The sequence below is a fragment of the Theropithecus gelada genome, chromosome 11 (assembly GCF_003255815.1).
Source record: "Theropithecus gelada isolate Dixy chromosome 11, Tgel_1.0, whole genome shotgun sequence".
Taxonomy (NCBI): domain Eukaryota; kingdom Metazoa; phylum Chordata; class Mammalia; order Primates; family Cercopithecidae; genus Theropithecus; species Theropithecus gelada.
The window spans coordinates 65,462,714-65,483,668 of record NC_037679.1 but is presented as its reverse complement, the minus strand read 5'-3'; the positions used below and the strand labels follow the sequence as shown (position 1 = coordinate 65,483,668).

Below are 20,955 nucleotides of genomic sequence, written 5' to 3'. Positions count from 1 at the left end.
CTCGTGATCCACCCGCCTCGGCCTCCCAAAGTGCTGGGATTACAGGCTTGAGCCACCGCGCCCGGCCATCTTTGAGTCTTGTCCTAAAATTCCCAGGGTCCAACCAGGAGTGCCTGAGCAGGTCAATGAAGGCTCTGCAGCAGTAAAAAGGACTGATCCCTGGTTTTCCTTGCTGTCCAAAGTAGCACTGGGAATTCAGGAAAAGAAATAGAAACTACATACAACTGAATGCCTAAAGCAACTGAAGTAGGGAATAAAAAAAGATATGAAAGAGAAATGCATGCACACACACACACACCCCCTTTACACGAGAGTTGCCATAGTTTAAAAAAATATATTATCACTCAGGCAAATAAGGAAAAATAAAACAGTACTTGCTATTATATCAAAAAAAACACCTCTTGGCCATATATCCCTATTCTAAGTTAGGGACCATAGGTCCTAATTTGTCTGACGAAACTCCTTCCTCCAATCCTGACAAAAGTGAGTTAAAGAAACTTCACTCTTCCCATCTCCCCAATACCTTTCCCACATCCATGAGCCCAAAGCCATCACATCCGATGAGCTTTATCAATGAGCGGCATTAAGTCTCCAATTCCATTTCACGGCAAAGGACGACATGAAAAGACACACCTGCATCTGTGTGAAAATCTGAGCTTTCTGGCACTCTTCCAGACTGGGCCCAAATGCAGCCATCACGTGCTCCTCTGTTCCAATCATCTGCACAATTTCCTGGTCACTCTCAACACCCATGGCCTAGGAAGGAAAGAAAAGATAGAAAGAGTGTTGGCTTTGTGTTAACTCACTGACATTTGCTTATGCTAATTTGGCATTGTTTGTGGGTATTACTGCTAAGCAAAAGCTAGCTCTTCTCTCAGAAACGGTGCCATCTGGCATTGGCAGCCTTGCCCAAGCTGCAGAAAAACCTGAAACAGATATTTTGATTAGAAAGTGGAAAACAAACATTTGCAAACATTTTTTGCATGCGTACTATCTGCTAAAATTTTTAAATATTCTAAGAGTTTCATCACAAAAAAAGGAGGCTGGGAGGTATGGTAAAGACAACTGGTCATGACTACAAAGGCAAACTGTAAAGACCAACAGCCAAAGGGCAGTGAATCAGAAAAGATGCATTGCTGAAAATAAGCAGAACCCCAATCAGTCTTATCACAAAATCAATTTTTCTGAGCACTGTCAAATCACTCATATTTAGGCTAAAAGAATTTTTCCTAAAACATGTTTTACCTCACTATCCTAGAGATACCGCACCAAACTTCATGCAGGTTTCAAAGGAGACTGTTAAAAAGTCGGAACACACGGGCCGGGCACAGTGGCTCACGCCTGTAATCCTAGCACTTTGGGAGGCCGAGGCAGGTGGATCACCTGAGATCAGGAGTTCAAGACCAGCCTGGCCAATGTGGCAAAACCTCATCTCTACTAAAAACACAAAAATTAGCCAGACGTGTTGGCATGTGCCTGTAATCCCAGCTACTTGGGAGGCTGAGGTAGGAGAATCGCTTGAATACGGGTGGTGGAGGTTGCAGTGAGCTGAAATTGCGCCACTGTACTCTAGCCTGGGCAACAAGAACAAAACTCTGTCTCAAAAAAAAAAAAATTGGAACACACTTAAGAGGTTTCAGAAACCCACTTAAGTGTTTCAAGGTGGCAGCAGTAACGTAGGTCTTTGTAGATTCCATATGGTACTAGGGCTCACTCCTTCACACATTTGCCTGGAATTTTGCCATATCAAGGAACACAGCATAATCTCACTAAATCTCTCTTGGAAGAGTAATAGTCTGCTTCTTAGAAGTGAGGGGAAAAGTTATATTTGCATTAAAATTCTTCCTTCAGCTGTAGAGAAGACAAAACCAGAGGATAATTGTCTGGTTAGTGTTGATGCCCTAGTTCTCAGTTCCCCACACAAAAGAGAAAGGAAGGGAAAATCAAATCCCAAGTTCCAGTGCAGAACATCCAGGACATTATCCTGAGGACAACACAGGCATCTATCTAAAAGTCCAGAGATCTGAGGTGTTCATCCTAATATAATACCAACAACAGACACAGACATTACAACTACCACTGTCATGCAACCTCTTCGCCTGTTTTCTCATTTGCATAAATGAAAAACCAGATCCCTTCCAGCTCAAAATTCTGTGATTCTACATTTGACCTTCAGTGGTCTGCATTCTATAAATCTGATTTGGATACTTTGGGATCCGATGTAAACTTATAGAAAGTTTTGAAGATTTGGGGGGAATCTGAATAGATCCCATGTCCCTTTTAGGCCAACTGCAGTGGTTTTAAAAACCTTCATAGATTCTTTGACACTCCCTTCAAAAGGTGGAGACTAATTCCCCACCCCAAGTGTAGGCTAAGCTCAATGCCTCAACTCTATAGAAAAAATGTGAAGGTGGCACGTATGATGACTTTGAAGGACTGGTCACAAAAGGCACTACAGCTGCCTGCTTGCTCTGAGAGTGCTCTCTCTGGGGGAAGATTGCTACCATGTCACGGAAACACACAAGCAGTCTGTGGCAAGGTCCAGTGGTGAGGAACTATGTCATCTTACCAACAGCCAATGAGGACCTGCAGTTTTCTGTCAACTGCCCTCGGGGTGAGTTATCCTGGAAGTAGATCCTCCAGCCCACTTCAGTTCGGCCTTCAGATAACTGCAGCCCTGGCTGATATCTTTTCTTTTTTCCTCTTTGGAGAAGGGGTCTTGCTTATGTTGCCCTGGCTGAAATAGGTGGGTATTCACAGGTGCAATCACAGTGCTCTACAGCCTCAGGCTCCTGGGCTTAAGTGAACCTCCCGCCTCAGCCTCCTGAGTAACTGGGACTACAGGCACATGCCACTACGCTTGGCTTGTGGCTGACATTCTGGCTCATGAAAGACCCTGAGCCAGAACCACCCAGCCAAGCAAGTCTTAAATTCCCAACTAACAGAAACTGTGCTATAATTTGTTATACAGTGCAGATGGAATTAAATTCACTATCTGAATTTAAAACAATTCGTTTAAATGTACAACTTGTTTTGTTCCTTTTTTTGGTTTTTTTTTTTTTTTTAGCAAACAAGTTCTCAGGATGCAAACCCTTTTCCTATAGTTTTTGCAGTCTTTTTTTTTAACCTCCAATTTGATATGGAAACATTTATTCAAATGGATACTAGAAATAAGCTCCACTATTTAAAAATTATACAATTTCATTAAAACACTTAGCCTTCCATGGATTAAAAGATAGGCATCCTAAAAAAAAGTATCGGTTCTAATTTTTAAACAAACAAACAAAACTAGATTATTCTTAGCTCAAGCACACTGGCTTGTATCTACTTTGATGGTGATGGCATATATGTAAAACCATCTACACCTTCTCTTTGGTCTGCAAGTAGCCAGTCACAAATATTAGAACAGAATTCCTTTCTTTGGTGTTTAAATAACACAGGTTAAGTTTCCCTAATCTGAAAATCCAAAATGCTCCAAAATTTGAAACTTAAAAAAAAAATTAGGGGGAGAGAGTTTTTTTGGTTGTTTCTTTTTTGTTTGTTTGCTTTTTTGGAGACAGAGTCTTACTCTGTCGCCCACGCTAGAGTACAGCAGGGCAATCTCAACTCAGTGCAACCTCTGTCTCTTGGATTCAAGTGATTCTCTTGTCTCGGCCTCCCAAGTAGCTGGGACTACAGGCATCTGCCACCACACCCAGCTAATTTCTGTATTTTTTTAGTACAGACGGGGTTTCGCCATGTTGGCCAGGCTAGTCTCAAATTCCTGGCTGCAAGTGATCCACCCGCCTCAGTCTCCCAAAGTGCTGGGATTACAGGTATAAGCCACCACACCTGGCCAAAGCCACCGCACCCAGCCAACTTTTTTAAAAGACAGGGTCTCACTGTGTTGCCCAGGCTGCAGTGCAGAGGCCACTCACAGTCACAACTGCAGTGCACACTATCGCCTCAAACTTTTGGGTTCGAGCAATCTTCCTATCTTACCCTCTAAAGTAGCTGGTACTATAGGCACAGGCCACTATGATCAGCTTTCAAAATCTGAAACTTTCTGAGTACAGACATGACATTCAGAGGAAATACTCATTAGAGCATTTCAGATTTTGGATTTCTGGATTTGAGATGCTCAACCATAAGGATAAGGATAATGCCAACATTCCAAAATTTAAAAAAACCCTGAAATCCTAAACACTGCTTGTCCCAAGCATTTCAGATAAGGGATGCTCAACCTGTAATGAAAAGGTCTTTCCTCATTTGACGTATGGATTGCCACTTCAAGTTGTCCTGGTGCTGAACCTAAGTGGTAATTTTACAACTGCATAAAATTCTCAAATGTCCTAACAGGGATCTAAACAGACTGCTTAGGCCTTCCAAATATTTCTAAGCTATGAAACAAAGATATGCCAAGCACATGGTAAATGACACCATATGTGCAGAAAGCATGATTACTGCCAAAGCTTTGCTCTAAAAGGACTAAACTCTTCCTATATCAAGTCACTAAATACAGGGGCGATAACTCAGTCAAGTTATCATCAAAGCACACCAGCTGCAAAGACCGAACTGACTTTATGACTATTTAGCCTTCAGTAGTCACAGCCACAAATAAATGACATATTGCTATGGAAACGACAGCAAAATGCTGAACCATTTTACTTTAAAGACATAATTTAGATATCTGAAAACTGGCTTTATATGGACCTCTTTGTACTCCAGATATCTGAAATCATTTTTCCTAATAAGTCAAAAGTAAATCCTACATAATAACCTTATGAAAAAATAGCAGAGATAATACATTTCAGCAGGTCCCCTACACTCCAGAAATCAGCAATACCACTGAACGAAAATAAGGGGAGGTGCACTATAAAAAGTGGCGTGAGGTCTTTTTAGATATCTACAAGGTGTGACTTTTAAAGACAAAAACAAAGAATACTAATGAGCAGAAGAGACTGATACACACACTAATGGTAACAGGTTGAAATATACTGTGTGAAGGCGGGAAAGGAAATAACTTCTTAAAATATCTACTATTCAGAAATCTCTAATGTTTCTTTAAAGTAGACCAAAATCAATCTATTATTACTCATAGTAGTCCCAGCAGGTAATAAGAGAACTGTGATGGCCCTCTCTAACTTTGTGACTGTTTCTCTTTAAAGAAGATAAATTTTGGCCAGGAACGTTGGCTCATGCCTGTAATCCCAGCACTTTGGGAGGCTAAGGTGGGCGGATCACGAGGTCAGGAGATCAAGAATATCCTGATCAACATGGAGAAACCTCGTCTCTACTAAAAATACAAAAATTAGCTGGGCGTGGTGGTGCGTGCCTGTAATCCCAGCTACTTGGGAGGCTGAGGCAGGAGAATCGCTTGAACTAGGGAGTCAGAGGTTGCAGTGAGCCGAGATTGTGCCACTGCACTCCAGCCTGGCGACAGAGCGAGACTCCATCTCAAAAAAAAAAAAGATAAATTTCCATATAAGTTAGTTTCCAGGAAACACTGCCCAGACCCTTGAAATCTGATCATCTTTTCTGCAAAATCTTTCAAACTACAGATGTCATCATAAGAACAGGCTGCATAGTTGCGAATACAAGACGTAAAGTGAGGAAGATTCATGGGCAGGAGAACCTTTGTAGTGATTCAAGTCCATAAATAAGGCTGATCTATGTCTTAAAAGCTTTCTCCATCATATTCAGACTCAGCATGGAATCTGGAAACCCTGCTGCTCCTGTCACTTTCAGCCAATTGTTGGTTACAATCAACAACCATCAAGTCCTAATGACTGTCAAGGTCTGTGTTAGGGCCACACAACACTCAAAGAGAAATGATGTGTCTTTTCTGGTATCCCCGTTTGTCTTCCCAGGGTTTCTGACTAAAGAGAACTAAGGAAAGCAAAAGGGCACTCCCCTTCCGGGACTTTTCAAAAAATACATGATCCTGTTTGCTCTTCACGGCAACTCTCTTAAACGTCTCACCTTAATAGATGAGTTATCCAAGCTTCAAAGAGACTGGAAATTACGCCCAAGGTCACATAGCTAATGAGTGCAGATGCTGGGATTCAACCTAAATCTGTCTGATTCTAAGATACCCAATACTCTACGCTGCCTCCCAGATGGAAAAGTCTAAACAGTGGTTATCAAACAAATTCCCATCAATTTATTAAAACATACCTATTGTGGGAGACCAATAAAAGTGATCATTCATGACCAAAATATTTAGCTCATTTATCCAAACTAAAAATTTTAAAATATTTACTGATTAGAATGTAGTGGATATGTTTCAGGAAAATAATTGGCAACATGTACCAAGTTTTTTTTTAAAAATTCCAATCTTAGGAATAAAGTCTCACAAAACAATCAGCAACGTGCACAAACAGGTATGTATAACAGTCATCCCATGGTTGTATTTAAGAGGAAAGCCTTCGGGAAAAAAATGACACCTAAATGCCCCACTAGAGGAAAGTGGTTAAGTAAATTCTACCACAAGTATGCAACTTCTACACAACAGTCACTAAAAACGATGATGCAGATCCATAACAGGGAAAGCTATTCATAATGCATTGTTAAGTGAAAAAAATAAAAATTTATGTGTATATCACAGAAGCACAGGAAAATGATCTGGAAAAATATATCCAAAAATGTAGGTATACTTTTAAGTGGCTTTCTAACTTTAAATAATGCAAGGAATGTCTTTATAATCAGAAAGGGAGAAGTCTGAAACCACAACTACTGGTTACATAAATACGCATAGTGTTAATTTACAGCCCTATTCTAAAAAGGATTTAAGTCAGCTGTGTGTATGTAAGCATATGTGTGTATAGATGTACAATATAAATGTTAAACAAACTTGACAGAAGAAAGCCTTTTTTTTTTTTTTTTTTTTTTTTTTGAGACGGAGTCTGGCTCTGCCGCCCAGGCTGGAGTGCAGTGGCCTGATCTCAGCTCACTGCAAGCTCCGCCTCCCGGGTTTACGCCATTCTCCTGCCTCAGCCTCCCAAGCAGCTGGGACTACAGGCGCCCGCCACCTCATCCGGCTAGTTTTTTTTGTATTTTTTTTTAGTAGAGACTAGGTTTCACCGTGTTAGCCAGGATGGTCTCGATCTCCTGACCTCGTGATCCGCCCGTCTCGGCCTCCCAAAGTGCTGGGATTACAGGCTTGAGCCACCGCGCCCGGCCGAAAGCCTTTTTTTTTTTTGAGACGGAGTCTCGCTCTGTTGCCCAGGCTGGATGGAGTCCAGTGGTGCGATCTTGGTTCCCTGCACGCTCCGCCTCCCGGGTTCACGCCATTCTCCTGCCTCAGCCTCCCGAGTAGCCGGGACTACAGGCACCTGTCACCACACTCGGCTAATTTTTTGTATTTTTAGTAGAGACAGGGTTTCACCGTGTTAGCCAAGATGGTCTCGATCTCCTGACCTTGGGATCCGCCCACCCCGGCCTCCCAAAGTGCTGGGATTACAGGCCTGAGCCACTGAGCCTGGCAAAACTGTCTTACTAAACTCATCACCTAGCCAAAAAGCAGTACTTAATATGTTTTCTGATTTTAATGTATGCAAGGGTCTAGTCATGCATTTTCCATGAGTGATAGAAGATTATATGCATTATAATTAATTTATAATTTCTGGTAGAAAGAAAGCAGTACTATGCATCTTCAAGGGTCTATAAAACCTTCTAAAAAAAAAAAAAAAGTCCTTTGGATGCATGGGAACATACTGCCCTCTGCTGGAGATGTAATTCTACATCGTTAGATAAAATTGTCTTTTTTTTTTTTTTTTTTTGGAGACGGAGTCTCCCTCTGTTGCCCAGGCTGGCGTACAGTGATGTGATTTCGCCTCACTGCAATCTCTGCCTCCTGGGTTGAAGCAATTCTCCTGCCTCAGCCTCCCAAGTAGCTGGGGCAGGCATGAGCTACCATGCCCAGCTAGTTTTTGTATTTTTAGCAGAGATGGTGTTTCACCATGTTAGCCAGGCCGGTCTTAAACTCCTGACCTCAAGTGATCCACCCGCCTTGGCCTCCCCAAGTGATGGGATCATTGGCATGAGCCACTGTGCCCAGTCCCATTAGATAAAATTTTCAATATTCATCACTATGTACATAAAACACTGCATTGGACACTGTGGGATCCCTATAAGAAAAGCCAAAATTACTTTTGTGCTTAAAAAATGCAAACCCTGAAGAAAGAAAAGAAAAAGTATATTTAAGAATTCTTCCTGGGCCCTCTGATATGGTACTGCTACTATGACTATCATCATCATCATCCTGAAAAGAAAATGGCTCCATCTCATTTATAGAACTCAAAAGCACATTCGGCTACAATAAACATTTTTAAACTTCCTAAAACTTCCTTCACACAATTGCATTAAGAATATGGATGCTTCCTGAGTTAAAGAACCTGACTTGTCAACATCCATTCAATACTTATAAACCATCAGGGGTTCTCTCCCTAAATCCCAATCATCAGGTTGATTTGAGGGCTACTTTCCTCCCTGACTCCTACCCTCTGTCACCTGGTTACAACTTTAACAGTAAAGACTCAATCCTTTCTTTCTTACTCCTCTGAGGTTTATACCCAAAATACTTTTCCGTTTTAACCAACTTAGTTCAACCTCAGAGGATCTCTTCCTTTGTTTTCTCTAATTTTGACTCAAAAATTATTTCCACTATCATACTATTGAAACTGAATAGATATTATACATTTCTAAAATTATCTGAAGCATCCAGTATCTCCTCAAATAATCTGAGCTCTTCATTTCAACTAAACTGGTTATCGAGATTCATTTTGTACCTATATATCGGTTATCATTATCCACGGTAGTTATGTTCTATCAAGTTGCTGAATCATACCAAATACTGAATAGTAAATACTGAACCATTGTTCCAGGAAAAATACAGGGCTAGGTTCCTGTGAGCCTATGGTTACATTTTCCTCAACTAATCAATACAGAATCTTATTTTCTGTGTGCTTCTTTTAAAAGATATTTAAGGCCAGGTGCTGTGGCTCACGCCTGTAGTCCCAGCACTTTGGGAGGCCAAGGCGGAAGGATCACAGGGTCAGGAGTTCAAGACCAGCCTAGCCAACATGGTGAAACCCCATCTCTACTAAAAATACAAAAATTAGCTGGGCGTGGTGGAGGGCACCTGTAATCCTAAGCTACTCGGGAGGCTGAGGCAGGAGAATCGCTTGAAACTGGAAGGGAGGTTGCAGTGAGCCAAGGTCGCACCATTACACACTAGCCTAGGTGAAAGAGCAAAACTCCATCTCAAAAAAAAAAAAAAAAAGATATTTATCACTGATTCATTAACTTTGAAGTCAGCCAACAGCACTATAACTCATGCCTGAACAAAGCTTATCTAACACATATTTCCTCCAGAAGGCACATCACAGCCTGTTTGTCCTTTGGAACACCTTGACGGAACTTTAGCATTACACTAGGGGGCCATCTTATACTGCAAATCAACAAAGCACAAAAATACAAAAAATACGGCACTAAATAGACTGCAAAACAGACACTTGATTACAACATAAGGGCTGAAACAAGAAGGCGGAGCGTTGCCTTGTTCAGTCTCAGCTGGGAATATGTGCGCTGGGTGACTTAAGTTTTTACCACTCCATATCAGTGCATATCTGTAAATAATCACAAAAGCACCACAAGTATTGATTCTGGGGTTATGTATAAATTTTAGCAAGTAAGTGAATTCACAAACAGGGAATTTGCAAATACTGAGGATCAACTAACTGTATCACACAATGCCAACTATTTTTTTTATTTTGCTTGATAACTAATACGACCACTTAACTGTTCACTGAATGTATATAGTATTTATGTCTTAGAGCAGGTTAAACGGGTCTCTGTGTCACTATAGGTACATATCATTTTATCATGCTTTGCTTTATTGGGCTTTGTAGATATTGTCTTTTTCCAAATTGAAGGTTTGTCCCTGCTTGCAGACTGACCCTGCTTCAGGCAAGTCTATTGGTGTCATTTTTTCAACAGCATGTGCTCACTTCATATCCCTGTGTCACATTTTGGTAAATTCTTGCCATATTTCAAACTTTTTCACTGTTATGGTGACCTGTGATCAACGATCTTTTTTTTTTTTCTTTTTTTTGAGATGGAGTCTCACTCTGTTGCCCAGGCTGGAATGCAGTGGCGCAATCCAGGCTCACCGCAACCTCCACCTCCCAGGTTCAAGCAATCATCCTGCCTCAGCCTCCCAAAGTAGCTGAGATTACAGACGTGTGCCACCACACCCAGCTAATTTTTATATTTTTAGTAGAGATGGGATTTCACCATGTTGGTCAGGCTGGTCTCGAACTCCCGACCTCAAATGATCCCCGCCTCAGCCTCCCAAAGTGCTGGGATTATAGGCGTGAGCCATTGCGTCCAGCTGATCAGCGTTCTTTGATGTTACTATTGTAACTGTTTTGGGGTGCCACAAACTGTGCTCATAAGAGATGAAAAATTTAATCGATAAATATGTGTGTTGTGACTGCTCCACCAATTAGCTATTCCCCCATCTCTCTCCCTTCTTGAGCCTCCTTATTCCTTGAGACACAACAATAGTGAAATTAGGCCAATTAATAATGCTAGAATGGCTTCTTAAGTATGTAAGTAAAAAAAAGGGTTGCATATCTGTCACCATAAATCAAAAGGTAGAAACGATTAAGTTTAGAAAGAAAGGCGTGTCAAAAGCTGAGACAGGCCAAAAACTAGGCCTCTTGCACCAATTAGCCTAGTTGTGAACACAAAGGAAAAGTTCTTGAAGGAAATTAAAAGTGCCATTCCAGTGAACATATCAACAATAAGAAAGGGAAACGGGCTTATTGCTGATATGTAGACGGTTTTAGTGGTCTGCATAGAAGAGCAAACCAGCCACAATAAGTTAAAGCATAATCCTGAGTAAGGGCCTAACTCTCTTCAGTTCTATGAAGGCTGAGAGAGGGGAGGAAGGGGCAGAAGAAAAGTTGGAAACTAGCAGAGGCTGGTTCATGAGATTTAAGGAAAGAAGCCATCTCCATAACATAAAAGTGCAAGGCGAAGCAGCAAGTGCTAATGGAGAAGCTGCGGCAAGTTATCCAGAAGATTTGGCTAAGATCACTGATGAAGGTGTCTACACTAAACAACAGATTTTCAATGTAGATGAAACAGACTTCTATTGAAAGACTTCTAACATGCTGTCTAGGACTTTGACAGCTGGAGAGGTCAATGCCTGGCTTCAAAGCTTCAAAGGACAGGCTGACTTTCTTGTGAGGGTCTAGAAAAAGTTCAAGTCAGTCCTCATTGACCATTCTGAAAATCGTAAGGCTCTTAAGAATTATGCTATATCTACTCTGCCTGTGCTCTACCAATGAAGCAACAAAGTCTGGATGACAGCGCATCAGTTGACAGTATAGTTCACTGAATATTTTATGTCTACTGTTGAGAACTGCTAAGAAAAAAAGATCCTTTGAAAACATTACTGCTCATTGATAATGAACTCAGTCACCAAGAGTTCTGATAAAGATGTACAAGATCAATGTTTTTGTGCTTGCTAACACAACATCTATTCTGCAGCCCATGAATAAAGAAGTAATTTCAACTTTCAAGTCTTATGGCTATAGCTGCCATAGATAGTGATTCCTTTGATGGATCTGGACAAAGTAAACTGGAAACCTTCTGGAAAGGATTCACTCTTCTAGATGCCAATAAGAATATCTGTGATTCCCCTGAATACGAGAGACCCTAATAGTTAAGCAGGAATATCATCATTCCTATTCAGCCTGAAGAAGTTATGGAAGATGGGTCTTCATCCTTCTACGAACCTTAGGACTAGGGTTGTCTTATAAAAGGGAAAGAGGGAAATATGTCAGAGGTGTTCGAACCACAGTGACTCTCTCTTGAACAGGGGCTGAGACCAACTGGGCTGCATTCCAAGGAGGTTAAGGCATTCTTAGTCACAGGATGAGACAGGAGGTTGGCACAAGATACAGGTCATAAAGACCTTGCTGATAAAACAGACTGCAGTAAGGAAGCCAACCAAAACCCACTAAAACCAAGATGGCAATGAGAGTGACCTCTGGTCGTCCTCACACTCCTACCAGCGCCATGATAGTTTATAAATGCCATGTCAACGTCAGGAAGTTACCCTATATGGTCTAAAAGGAGGAGGAAACTTCAATTCTGGGAACTCCCCACCTCTTTCCCAGAAAACTCATGAATAATCCACCCCTTGTTTAGCATATAATCAAGAAATAACCATTAAAATGGGCAACCAGCAGCCCTTGGGGTTGCTCTGCCTATGGAGTAGCCATTCTTTCGTTTCTTTACTTTCTTATAAACTTGCTTTCACCTTTAAAAAAAAAAAAAGAATGTCTATATATCTGTGACTCATGAGAAGAGGTAAAAATATCAACATTAACAAAAGTTTGAAAGAAGCTGCTTCCCATCCTCTAGGATGATTTTGAGGGGTTTAAGACTTTAGTGAAGAAAGTAGCTGCAGATGTGGTGGGAATAGCAAGAGAACTAGAAGTAGAAGTGGAGCCTGAAGATGTGACTGAATTGGTGTAATCTCATGATATAACTTGAACAGGTGAGGAGTTGCTTCTTAATGATGAGCAGAGAAAGTGATTTCTTGAAATGGAATCTAATACTGGTGAAGAGGCTGTATACATTGTTGGAATAACAAAAAAGGATGTAGAATATTACGTACACTTCATTGACAAAGCAGCAGCAGGGCTTAAGACAAGTGACTCTAATTTTTGAAAGAAGTTCTACTGTGGGTAAAATGCTATCAAACAGCATTGTGTGCTACAGAGAAATCTTTCACGAAGTAAGAGTCAATAGCTGTGGCAAACTTCACTGATGTCTTATTTTAAGAAAATGCCATAGCCACCTTCAGCAACCACCACCCTGATTAGTCAGTAGCCACCAACACTGAGGCAAGACCCTCTACCAGTAAAAAGAGTCTAACTCACTGAAAGATTATGACTCAGATAATTGTTACAATTTTTTAGCAAAAAAGTATATTTTAATTGAGGCATGTATTTTTTATACATAATGCTATTGTACACTTAACAGACTACAGTATGGTATACACATAACTTTTGTATACACTGGGAAAGTAAAATATTTGTGACTCACTTTACTGTGATATTAGCTTTATTGTGGTGGTCTGGAACAAAACCAGCAGTATCTCTGAAGTATGCCTGTATCTAAGAACACTATACCATTTCAATATTGTTTCTATGGAAAATGTCTTTTGCATTCTAGGCCAACAATTCACAAATAAGCTGATTTTTTTCTTTAGGTTTGAGATAGGGTCTTGCTGTATTGCCCAGGCTGGAGTGCAGTGGCATGATCACGGCTCACTGCAGCCTTGACTTCCTGGGCTTGTGTGATCCTCCCATCTCAGCAACCCAAACAGGTGAAACTATAGGCACACGCCACCAAGCTTGGCTAATGTTTTTATTATTTGTAGAGATGAGGTCTCACTATGTTGTCCAGGCTGGAGCAGAGTGGCACAATCTCAGCTCACTGCAACCTTTGCCTCCCAGGCTTAAGCCATCCTCCCACCTCAGCCTCCTGGGTGGCTGGGAGTAGAGGTGCACACCACCACAGCCAGCTATTTTTTTTTTTTTTTTTTTTTTGGTAGAGATGGGTGTTTCACCATGTTGCCCAAGTTGGTCTCAAACTCCTGGGCTCAGGCAGTCTGCCCATCTTGGCCTCCCAAAATGTTGGGATTTCAGGCATGAGCCACCATGCCCAGCCAGCTTTCAATTTAAAATACATCATATGACTGACAACTTACATCACAAATCTTTCTACTCCAAGAATTCCTTACCTTCCAAATCTCTAATTATACATGTAAATAAACCAGAGAAAGAATTCTTATAATTTTCAGAAGAGAGCTGCAGCTTTACCTTAAATATGATGACAATGGGTATATCTTCTGACAAAGTATTATGCCTCAAATAAAATCGTCCTTGTTTCACAGCCATATTGGTTCTGCTTTTTTTCTCATGGGTAGAGCTATGAGTAAATACAAGTTGGTTAAACTGCATCCCCACTGAGTTTCAAGCCAATAACATGTAATAGCAATGATCATTAATCAACAAGGGTCAACTGATCAACAACAATGACAAGGTCCTTTCTAGTAAGTACTTTAGAAAGACAATCCCTTTCCTGCCCAGCTGCCACTTCTGTGAACATTTAAAAACATGATAAATTTTTCTTTGACTTTGAGATTATGATGGAAGTTCTGTGTGTGAATGAGTGACAACTACTTTCTGACCAACTTCACTTTGACTCCAACTGAATTACTTTGATCCAGTGTAGAGCATATATACAAGGCCAATTTTATAATATGGGCCTTAACCATAAAGAGGAAATTAAAAAGAAATGAATTTATGTGAGTTTTTAAACTAGTAATTCAACAAAACATACCCACAGTCTTGGTATATAGTAAAGCCAAAAGAAAGGAATATCCTTCTATTGGTATCTGTGTTAGTTATAAAATTTCTAACGGATTTCAAAGCATTTTAAAAGCTCTAATCAACCACATTAGTAACACACACAGATTACCTGCTACTATGCATTGTTACCCACGTTACTTATATTAGCACTAATCTTCTACATAGTCAAACTTTGAAGTATTATCTCAAAATCACATAGGAGGAAACCAAGACTTAGAGAAGTTTAGTAACTGCACGTTCCAGTGCCTCATATCTAGAAAACAGAGGCTTTAGGATTCAAATTCAAATTGAAATTGCCCTGGCTCCAAAGTTTAGATAGTGGGAAGACATGGACTATAGAATTTACTGTATCTGGGTTCAAAGGCTATCTACCCCTTACAGTCAAGGTACCCCTGAGCTTAAGGCCTGTTAGTTGTAAAATGAAGATGTTAACAGTACCACTTATCTTGGAAGACTGAGGTGACAAATAATATATCTAGTATTTTGCCTGGCTGCTGGTAAGTACTTGACGAATGACCATCATCGTTAACTGCCTCTCCATCACAAAGAAAAGTACAGAAACTCTGAGTTAATCAGTTCGTTGTAGGTTATCAAACGGGAAACTACTACACTCTGACATCTTATCTATGCCACAAATCTTTCTATTCCCAGAACTCATTAACCTCCACATTTCAAATTACATGTGAAAATAAAAAGTTACAGAAGCCTCGAAAGGGATACTGTTGTAAAAATGAGTACACTGTGAAAGAGGCTGGTCTAGAAAACTAACAATAGGGTGTTAAGTCCATAATACAGGTCATATAGTATTAAGGGTCAAATAGTCCCTGATCATACTGCTGCAGGAATACACAAGTAAATGGTAAAAGGCTGAAAAGGAGCATGAAAAACTTAAGAGTGGTTTTATATTTTTTCTCTTTAAAAATCTCCTTTCATGTTCTATAAGCTAAGATAAAATTCAGCTTAAACAGTGACTTTTCAAACGACGTCTCAGACTCCTATCACTGAAATTTTAAAATCAATACCCTATGCTTCCAGACTTTCATAATAAATTGAATACAGATAGCTTAAATATTACAATGCCTGCTTTTAGAGGTAATAACTGGCTCCCTCTGTATTGAAAGATAGCCATTTAGGACTAATTGAATGACCAATATTTTTTAAGGACACCATCTTACCTGGTAACTGAAGCTCCAACGGCTCCTTTTCTATCAGCCTCCACGATGATCCTGTTCTTAGACAGCTGCTCTTGGATAAGAATAACTTTTTCTACTCCTTTAACAATGAAGTAGCCACCTACCCAAAGGAAACAAGAAAAGCTTAATCATTTATTCCTCAACCAGTGTTGATTTAGTAATGGCAAGAATCTTGTGAATCAGATTACCTTTTCTACTGCTTCATGGCACTGGCTAACACTTGATTCAAAGGGGTTTGCTGATTTTATTTTTTGAGAAAGGATCTCCCTCTGTTGCCCAGGTTGGAGTGTAGTGGCACAATCATAGCTCACTGCAACCTTGAACTCCTAACCTCAAGTGATTCGCCCGCCCCAGTCTCCTGAGTAGCTAGGACTATAGGCATGTGCCACCACGCCTAGCTAATTTTTAAATTTCTTCCAACAACGGGGTCTCACTATGCTTCTCAGGCTGACTCGCTGTCTTAAGCCATCCTCCTGCCTCAGCCTCTCAAAGCGCTGGGATCATAGGTATGAGCCATTGTGCCCATCTGATGTTGTTTTATGGACTGAAGATCAGCACATTATTTTATACAAATGAGCTATATTTGTATAAAATCTTGAGGACAGGAGATATATCTTATTGGTCTATGAATCACCAGCCCCTGACATATGTAGAAAGTGAATGAAAAAACAAGTTAAATAAATTAGTTGTCAGAGCTCTTAAGTACAAGTGTAACTGACAATTTTCAATATAAACTGAAATTTACTCTAAGTTTTCTAACAAATCAGTGATAATGGTAGATTAAGATTAGGTTTCCAAATAATATTGCATATTCGAAAAAATTCATGCATCATCATTCATTTTTTTTGCACACAATTCAGAGTAGGATAAAGTAATACTTCATTTTATACCTGCAGAATATAAACAAAAACAATACAACATATTCGACTTATGCAACATTCTGTTACAGTCTAGTAAAGTCACATTCTTCATTAACTTCTTTCCAAAACTTCTGAGATTCTACAACAATGTAACTTTACAGGAATAAGATTAAAGCAACTATAAGTTCAAATAAATCAATGTGAAATATGAGTTAAAGAATTAAGATAAACGTCCTGTTAAGTTCTAAGTTTGAAATTTTACAAAAGAAATTGCCTAGAAATAGGCACAAAAATAAAACTTTTCAAAATGTAAACAAAAAAATACTTTCATCTTCCCCTGGCTTTACTGCATTTAAAACAGCCTGAAGTGAAATATTTGAGCCTGAAGTGAGACACTTGATTTTTTTCAACGAGGCAAGGCCAGTAACTTTGGAAGATTATTCTTGAATTTTTAGGCATACCAAAAGAAACTGCTGGGCAAAGATAGAAAAGACTGACAAATCATGGCAATAAACAAGAATGTGGCATATTAAAGTCTTAAGTCTGAAATAAAAGAAGAAACAGTATGTCTTTGAGAAATATAGACTAATAGGGCTGGGCACAGTGGTTCACACCTGTAATCTCAGCATTTGGGGAAGCTAAGGTGGATGAGTCCAGGAGATCAGCCAGGATGACATAGCAAAACACCATCTCTACTAAAAATACAACAATGAGCTGGGCATGGTGGCACAAGCCTGTAGTCCCAGCTGTTTGTGAAGCTGAGGTGGGAGGACTGCTTGAGATCACACCACTGCACTCCAGCTTAGGTGACAGAGTGAGAGACTGTCTCGAAAAAAAAAAAGAAAAAAAAAAAGAAATACAGACTAATAGCATAAAGCTAGATAAAGCTAGAGACAAATTTCTGGGTGTTTTGTGAACAAGTTCATTATAAAGTAGAAAAGTTGGCACTGTTTTTGAGATAAAATGTTAAAACAACAGCAGCAGCAGAATAAAAGAATAAGGAAAGTGGGGCAAATCCAAGACTTCACACATACCTGGATCTAAAGGACATTCGTTCAGTTTGGCAAATTCTGCTGGCGTTTTTCCAGTAAGAACACAGTTTGAACTACGTAGCATTATGGGCATTCTGTATAAAATAAAACAAAAGAAAATATCACATGTAGGCTGTCAATGGTAAAAGCTGCAAAAAATACAAAACATGCAGTGCACACCACCTCACCAAGGGTCTGTCTATGCACTATGTTAGAAAAGGCAGAGAAATAGCAACTGCATGGAAGCCAAGCAAAATGAAGTATTTTCTCAGGCATGCTGCTCGTCTAGTACAGATGATAAAAACTCAGGCTGGGTGCAGAGGCTCATGCCTGTAATCCCAGCACTTTGGGAGGCCAAGGTGGGTGGATCATATGAGGCCAGGAGTTCAAGAGCAGCCTGGTCAACATGGTGAAACCCCATCTCTACTAAAAATACAAAAAATTAGCTGGGTGTGGTGGTGTGTGCCTGTAGTCCCAGCTACTCAGGAGGCTGAGACAGGAGAATCGCTTGAACTTGGAGGTGGAAGTTGCCATGAGCCGGGATCGCGCCACTGCACTCCAGAATGAGGCTCTCTTAAAAAACAAAACAAAAAACCAAAAACCTCAAATGTTTGGTTTAAACTTTGTGTACAGCTTTAGTGAGAGTCAGAAATGACAGCAATACTTCCTTCATGGAAGACAAAGTGATTCTCATCAGTTACTTGGCAATAGCATGACGCATCCAAGTGTAAGGAACAACAGGCTATGAAAACTAACCAGGCAGTCTGGAAAAAGAACTAAGCAAAACTTACTAGAAATGGAAATTTTAAGCACTGACTTAAAGATGTAGAAATAGGTTGGATAATAACAGATTTGATATTGCTGAAGATATAATTACTGGGCTGGAAAAGACATCTGAAGAAATTACTGAGAATGTATCTCAGAAAGACATAGAGATGGAAGATATGAAAGAGAGTTTAAGAGTCAGGGAAGGATAGAGAGAGAGTGACTAATAAACATCTAATCAGACTTCTAGATGGCAAAAATACACAGAATGGGTGAGAAGTCCTATTCAAAGAGATAATAGCTGTAAAGTTTTAAAGATACATGAAAGACACAAATCCTCACAGTAACACCTGCACAAGATAATAAAAAGAAAGCTACACCTAAGCATATCACAGTCAAGATACTAAACACCAAAATTAGAGATCAGATTTAAAACCCAGCCAGAAAAAAAGGGAGGCTACCAAAAAGGAAAGGATACACAATAACTTCACAACAATCAATGACACAGAGCAATGTGCTCAAAGTGCTCAGAGAAAGTAACTGCCAACCTCAATTTGTGTATTCTGCTAAGTATTCACTCAGAATGAGGTCAATATAAAGATATTTCCAGACAAAAACTGAGAGAAGTTACTAATGTACTAATAGGCCCTCACTAATAAATTTGTAAAAAAAATTCATCTTCAGGAAGATGGAAAATGAACACTAACCAAAAGTCTGACGTGTAAAAATATTCAGTGAGCAAAGAAAATGGAAACTAACATGTGCGGATATAAACAAATATGAACTTCGTAAGACAATAACAATTTCTAATTCATAGGTTAAAAAACATGACAGGGAGGCCGGGCACAGTGGCTCACGCCTGTAATCCCAGCACTTTGGGAGGCCGAGGCGGGCGGATAACAAGGTCAAGGGAATCAAGACCACCCTGGCCAACGTGGTGAAACTCCGTCTCTACTAAAAATATAAAAAATATTGGCTGGGTGTGGTGGCGCGCGGCTGTAGTCCCAGGTACTCAGGAGGATGGGGCAGGAGGATCGCTTGAACCTGGGAGGCGGAGGGTGCAATGAGCCAAGATCGCGCCACTACACTCCAGCCTGGGCAACAGAGTGAGACTGCATCTCAAAAAAAAAAAAACATGCCACGAATGGTGGCTCATGCCTGCAATTCCCAATGCTTTGGGAGACCAAGGTGGGTGGATCACTTGAGCCCAGGAGCTCGAGACCAGCCTGGATGACATGGCAAAACCCTGTCTCTACAAAAAATACAAAAATTAGCCAGGTGTGGTGGTGCACTTACAGTCCCAGCTACCGGGGAGGTTGGAGGTGGGAGGATCACTTGAGCCCAGGAGGTTAAGGCTGCAGTGAGCCTCAATGAGTACACTCAATGAGTGTACCACTGCACTCCTGCCTGGGTAACAGAGTGAGACCGTCTCAAAAAGACCAAAACAAAACAAGATAGAACAAAAATTTGGTACAACAAAAGCATATAAGTCAAAGTGATTGATTTGATCCAACTTAAAAGCTTTGTAAAGTCTTTGTTCTTGCCAGGAGGAGAATAAAGATATTGTTTATTTTTAAACTTTGTTAAGTATACATTTCAAAATTTCTAAGATAAACATAAACAATCAGAAATACTGTATATGACTTTTAAATCAATTGGGGAAGGGTGAGAAAAAAAATCTTCCATTATCCAAAAACAAAAATGGAAAAAACTTGAAACATGAAAAGCTAGACAGCTTTAAAATATAGAATAAGTTGACAGATATACATTCAAATATATATGTATATATGTATGTATATATATAACAAATATAATTGAACTAAATTCTCAAGACAATTTTTTAAAAAATGTAGCCATATGCAGTTTACTTCAACTAAACTCAAAACGTAAGGACATTTAAGAGATTTTTTTTGAGATGGAGTCTCGCTCTATTGCCCAGGCCAGAGTACAGTGGCACAATCTCGGCTCACTGCAACCTCTGCCTTCCGGGTTCAAGCAATTCTCATGCCTCAGTCTCTCAAGTAGCTGGGATTACAGATGTGCACCACTGCGCCCAGCTAATTTTTGTATTTTTGGTAGAGGCGGGGTTTCACCATGTTGGCCAGGCTGGTCTCGAACTCCCAACCTCAGGTGATCTGCCCGCCTCAGCTTCCTAAAGTGCTGGGATTACAGGTGTGAGCCACTGTGCCCAGCCCATATAAAAGATTAAACAGACAATAATTTCTTTAATGATATGCCAGAAATATAACCAAAAGAAAGCAAACGTGGCTATGCTAAGAGCAGACAAAATAAGATTCAAGGCAAAGAATATTACAAGAGATAAAGAAGATAAATGTATAATAATCAAAGGTTCAATTTACTAGGAAGACTTAACAATTCTAAACTTCTATGCACCTAATATCATAGCTTCAAAAAAGCAAAAATACACAAAACCATAAAGAAAATGGACAAATCCACCACCAGAGGGAGATTTTAACATACCTATTGTAGTAACTGATAGAACAAACAAATCAAAAAGCAATGCAGATACAAAACATCTAAACAACACAATTAACAAGTCTGATCTGAAGGAAAAACACAGACAATGGCACAAAACAACTGGAGGAACACCCCTTGTTTCCAAACAAACACGAAACATTTATAGAAACAGGTCTCTACAAAGCTCCAAAAA

General features: G+C 39.9%; 1 protein-coding gene across 2 annotated transcripts in view; it reads right to left on the bottom strand.

The window, feature by feature from the left end:
• The window catches only part of POLR3B (RNA polymerase III subunit B), a 136,586-nt gene that overhangs the window by 100,489 nt on the left and 15,142 nt on the right, over positions 1–20,955 (bottom strand). For both annotated transcript variants that reach the window (XM_025401163.1, XM_025401164.1), the window contains exons 7-10: positions 17,523–17,614; positions 15,611–15,728; positions 13,884–13,992; positions 634–756 (exon numbers count right to left, since the gene is read on the bottom strand). In XM_025401163.1, the coding sequence (XP_025256948.1) occupies positions 634–756; positions 13,884–13,992; positions 15,611–15,728; positions 17,523–17,614 (442 nt within the window). The remainder of the gene's footprint in view (positions 1–633; positions 757–13,883; positions 13,993–15,610; positions 15,729–17,522; positions 17,615–20,955) is intronic.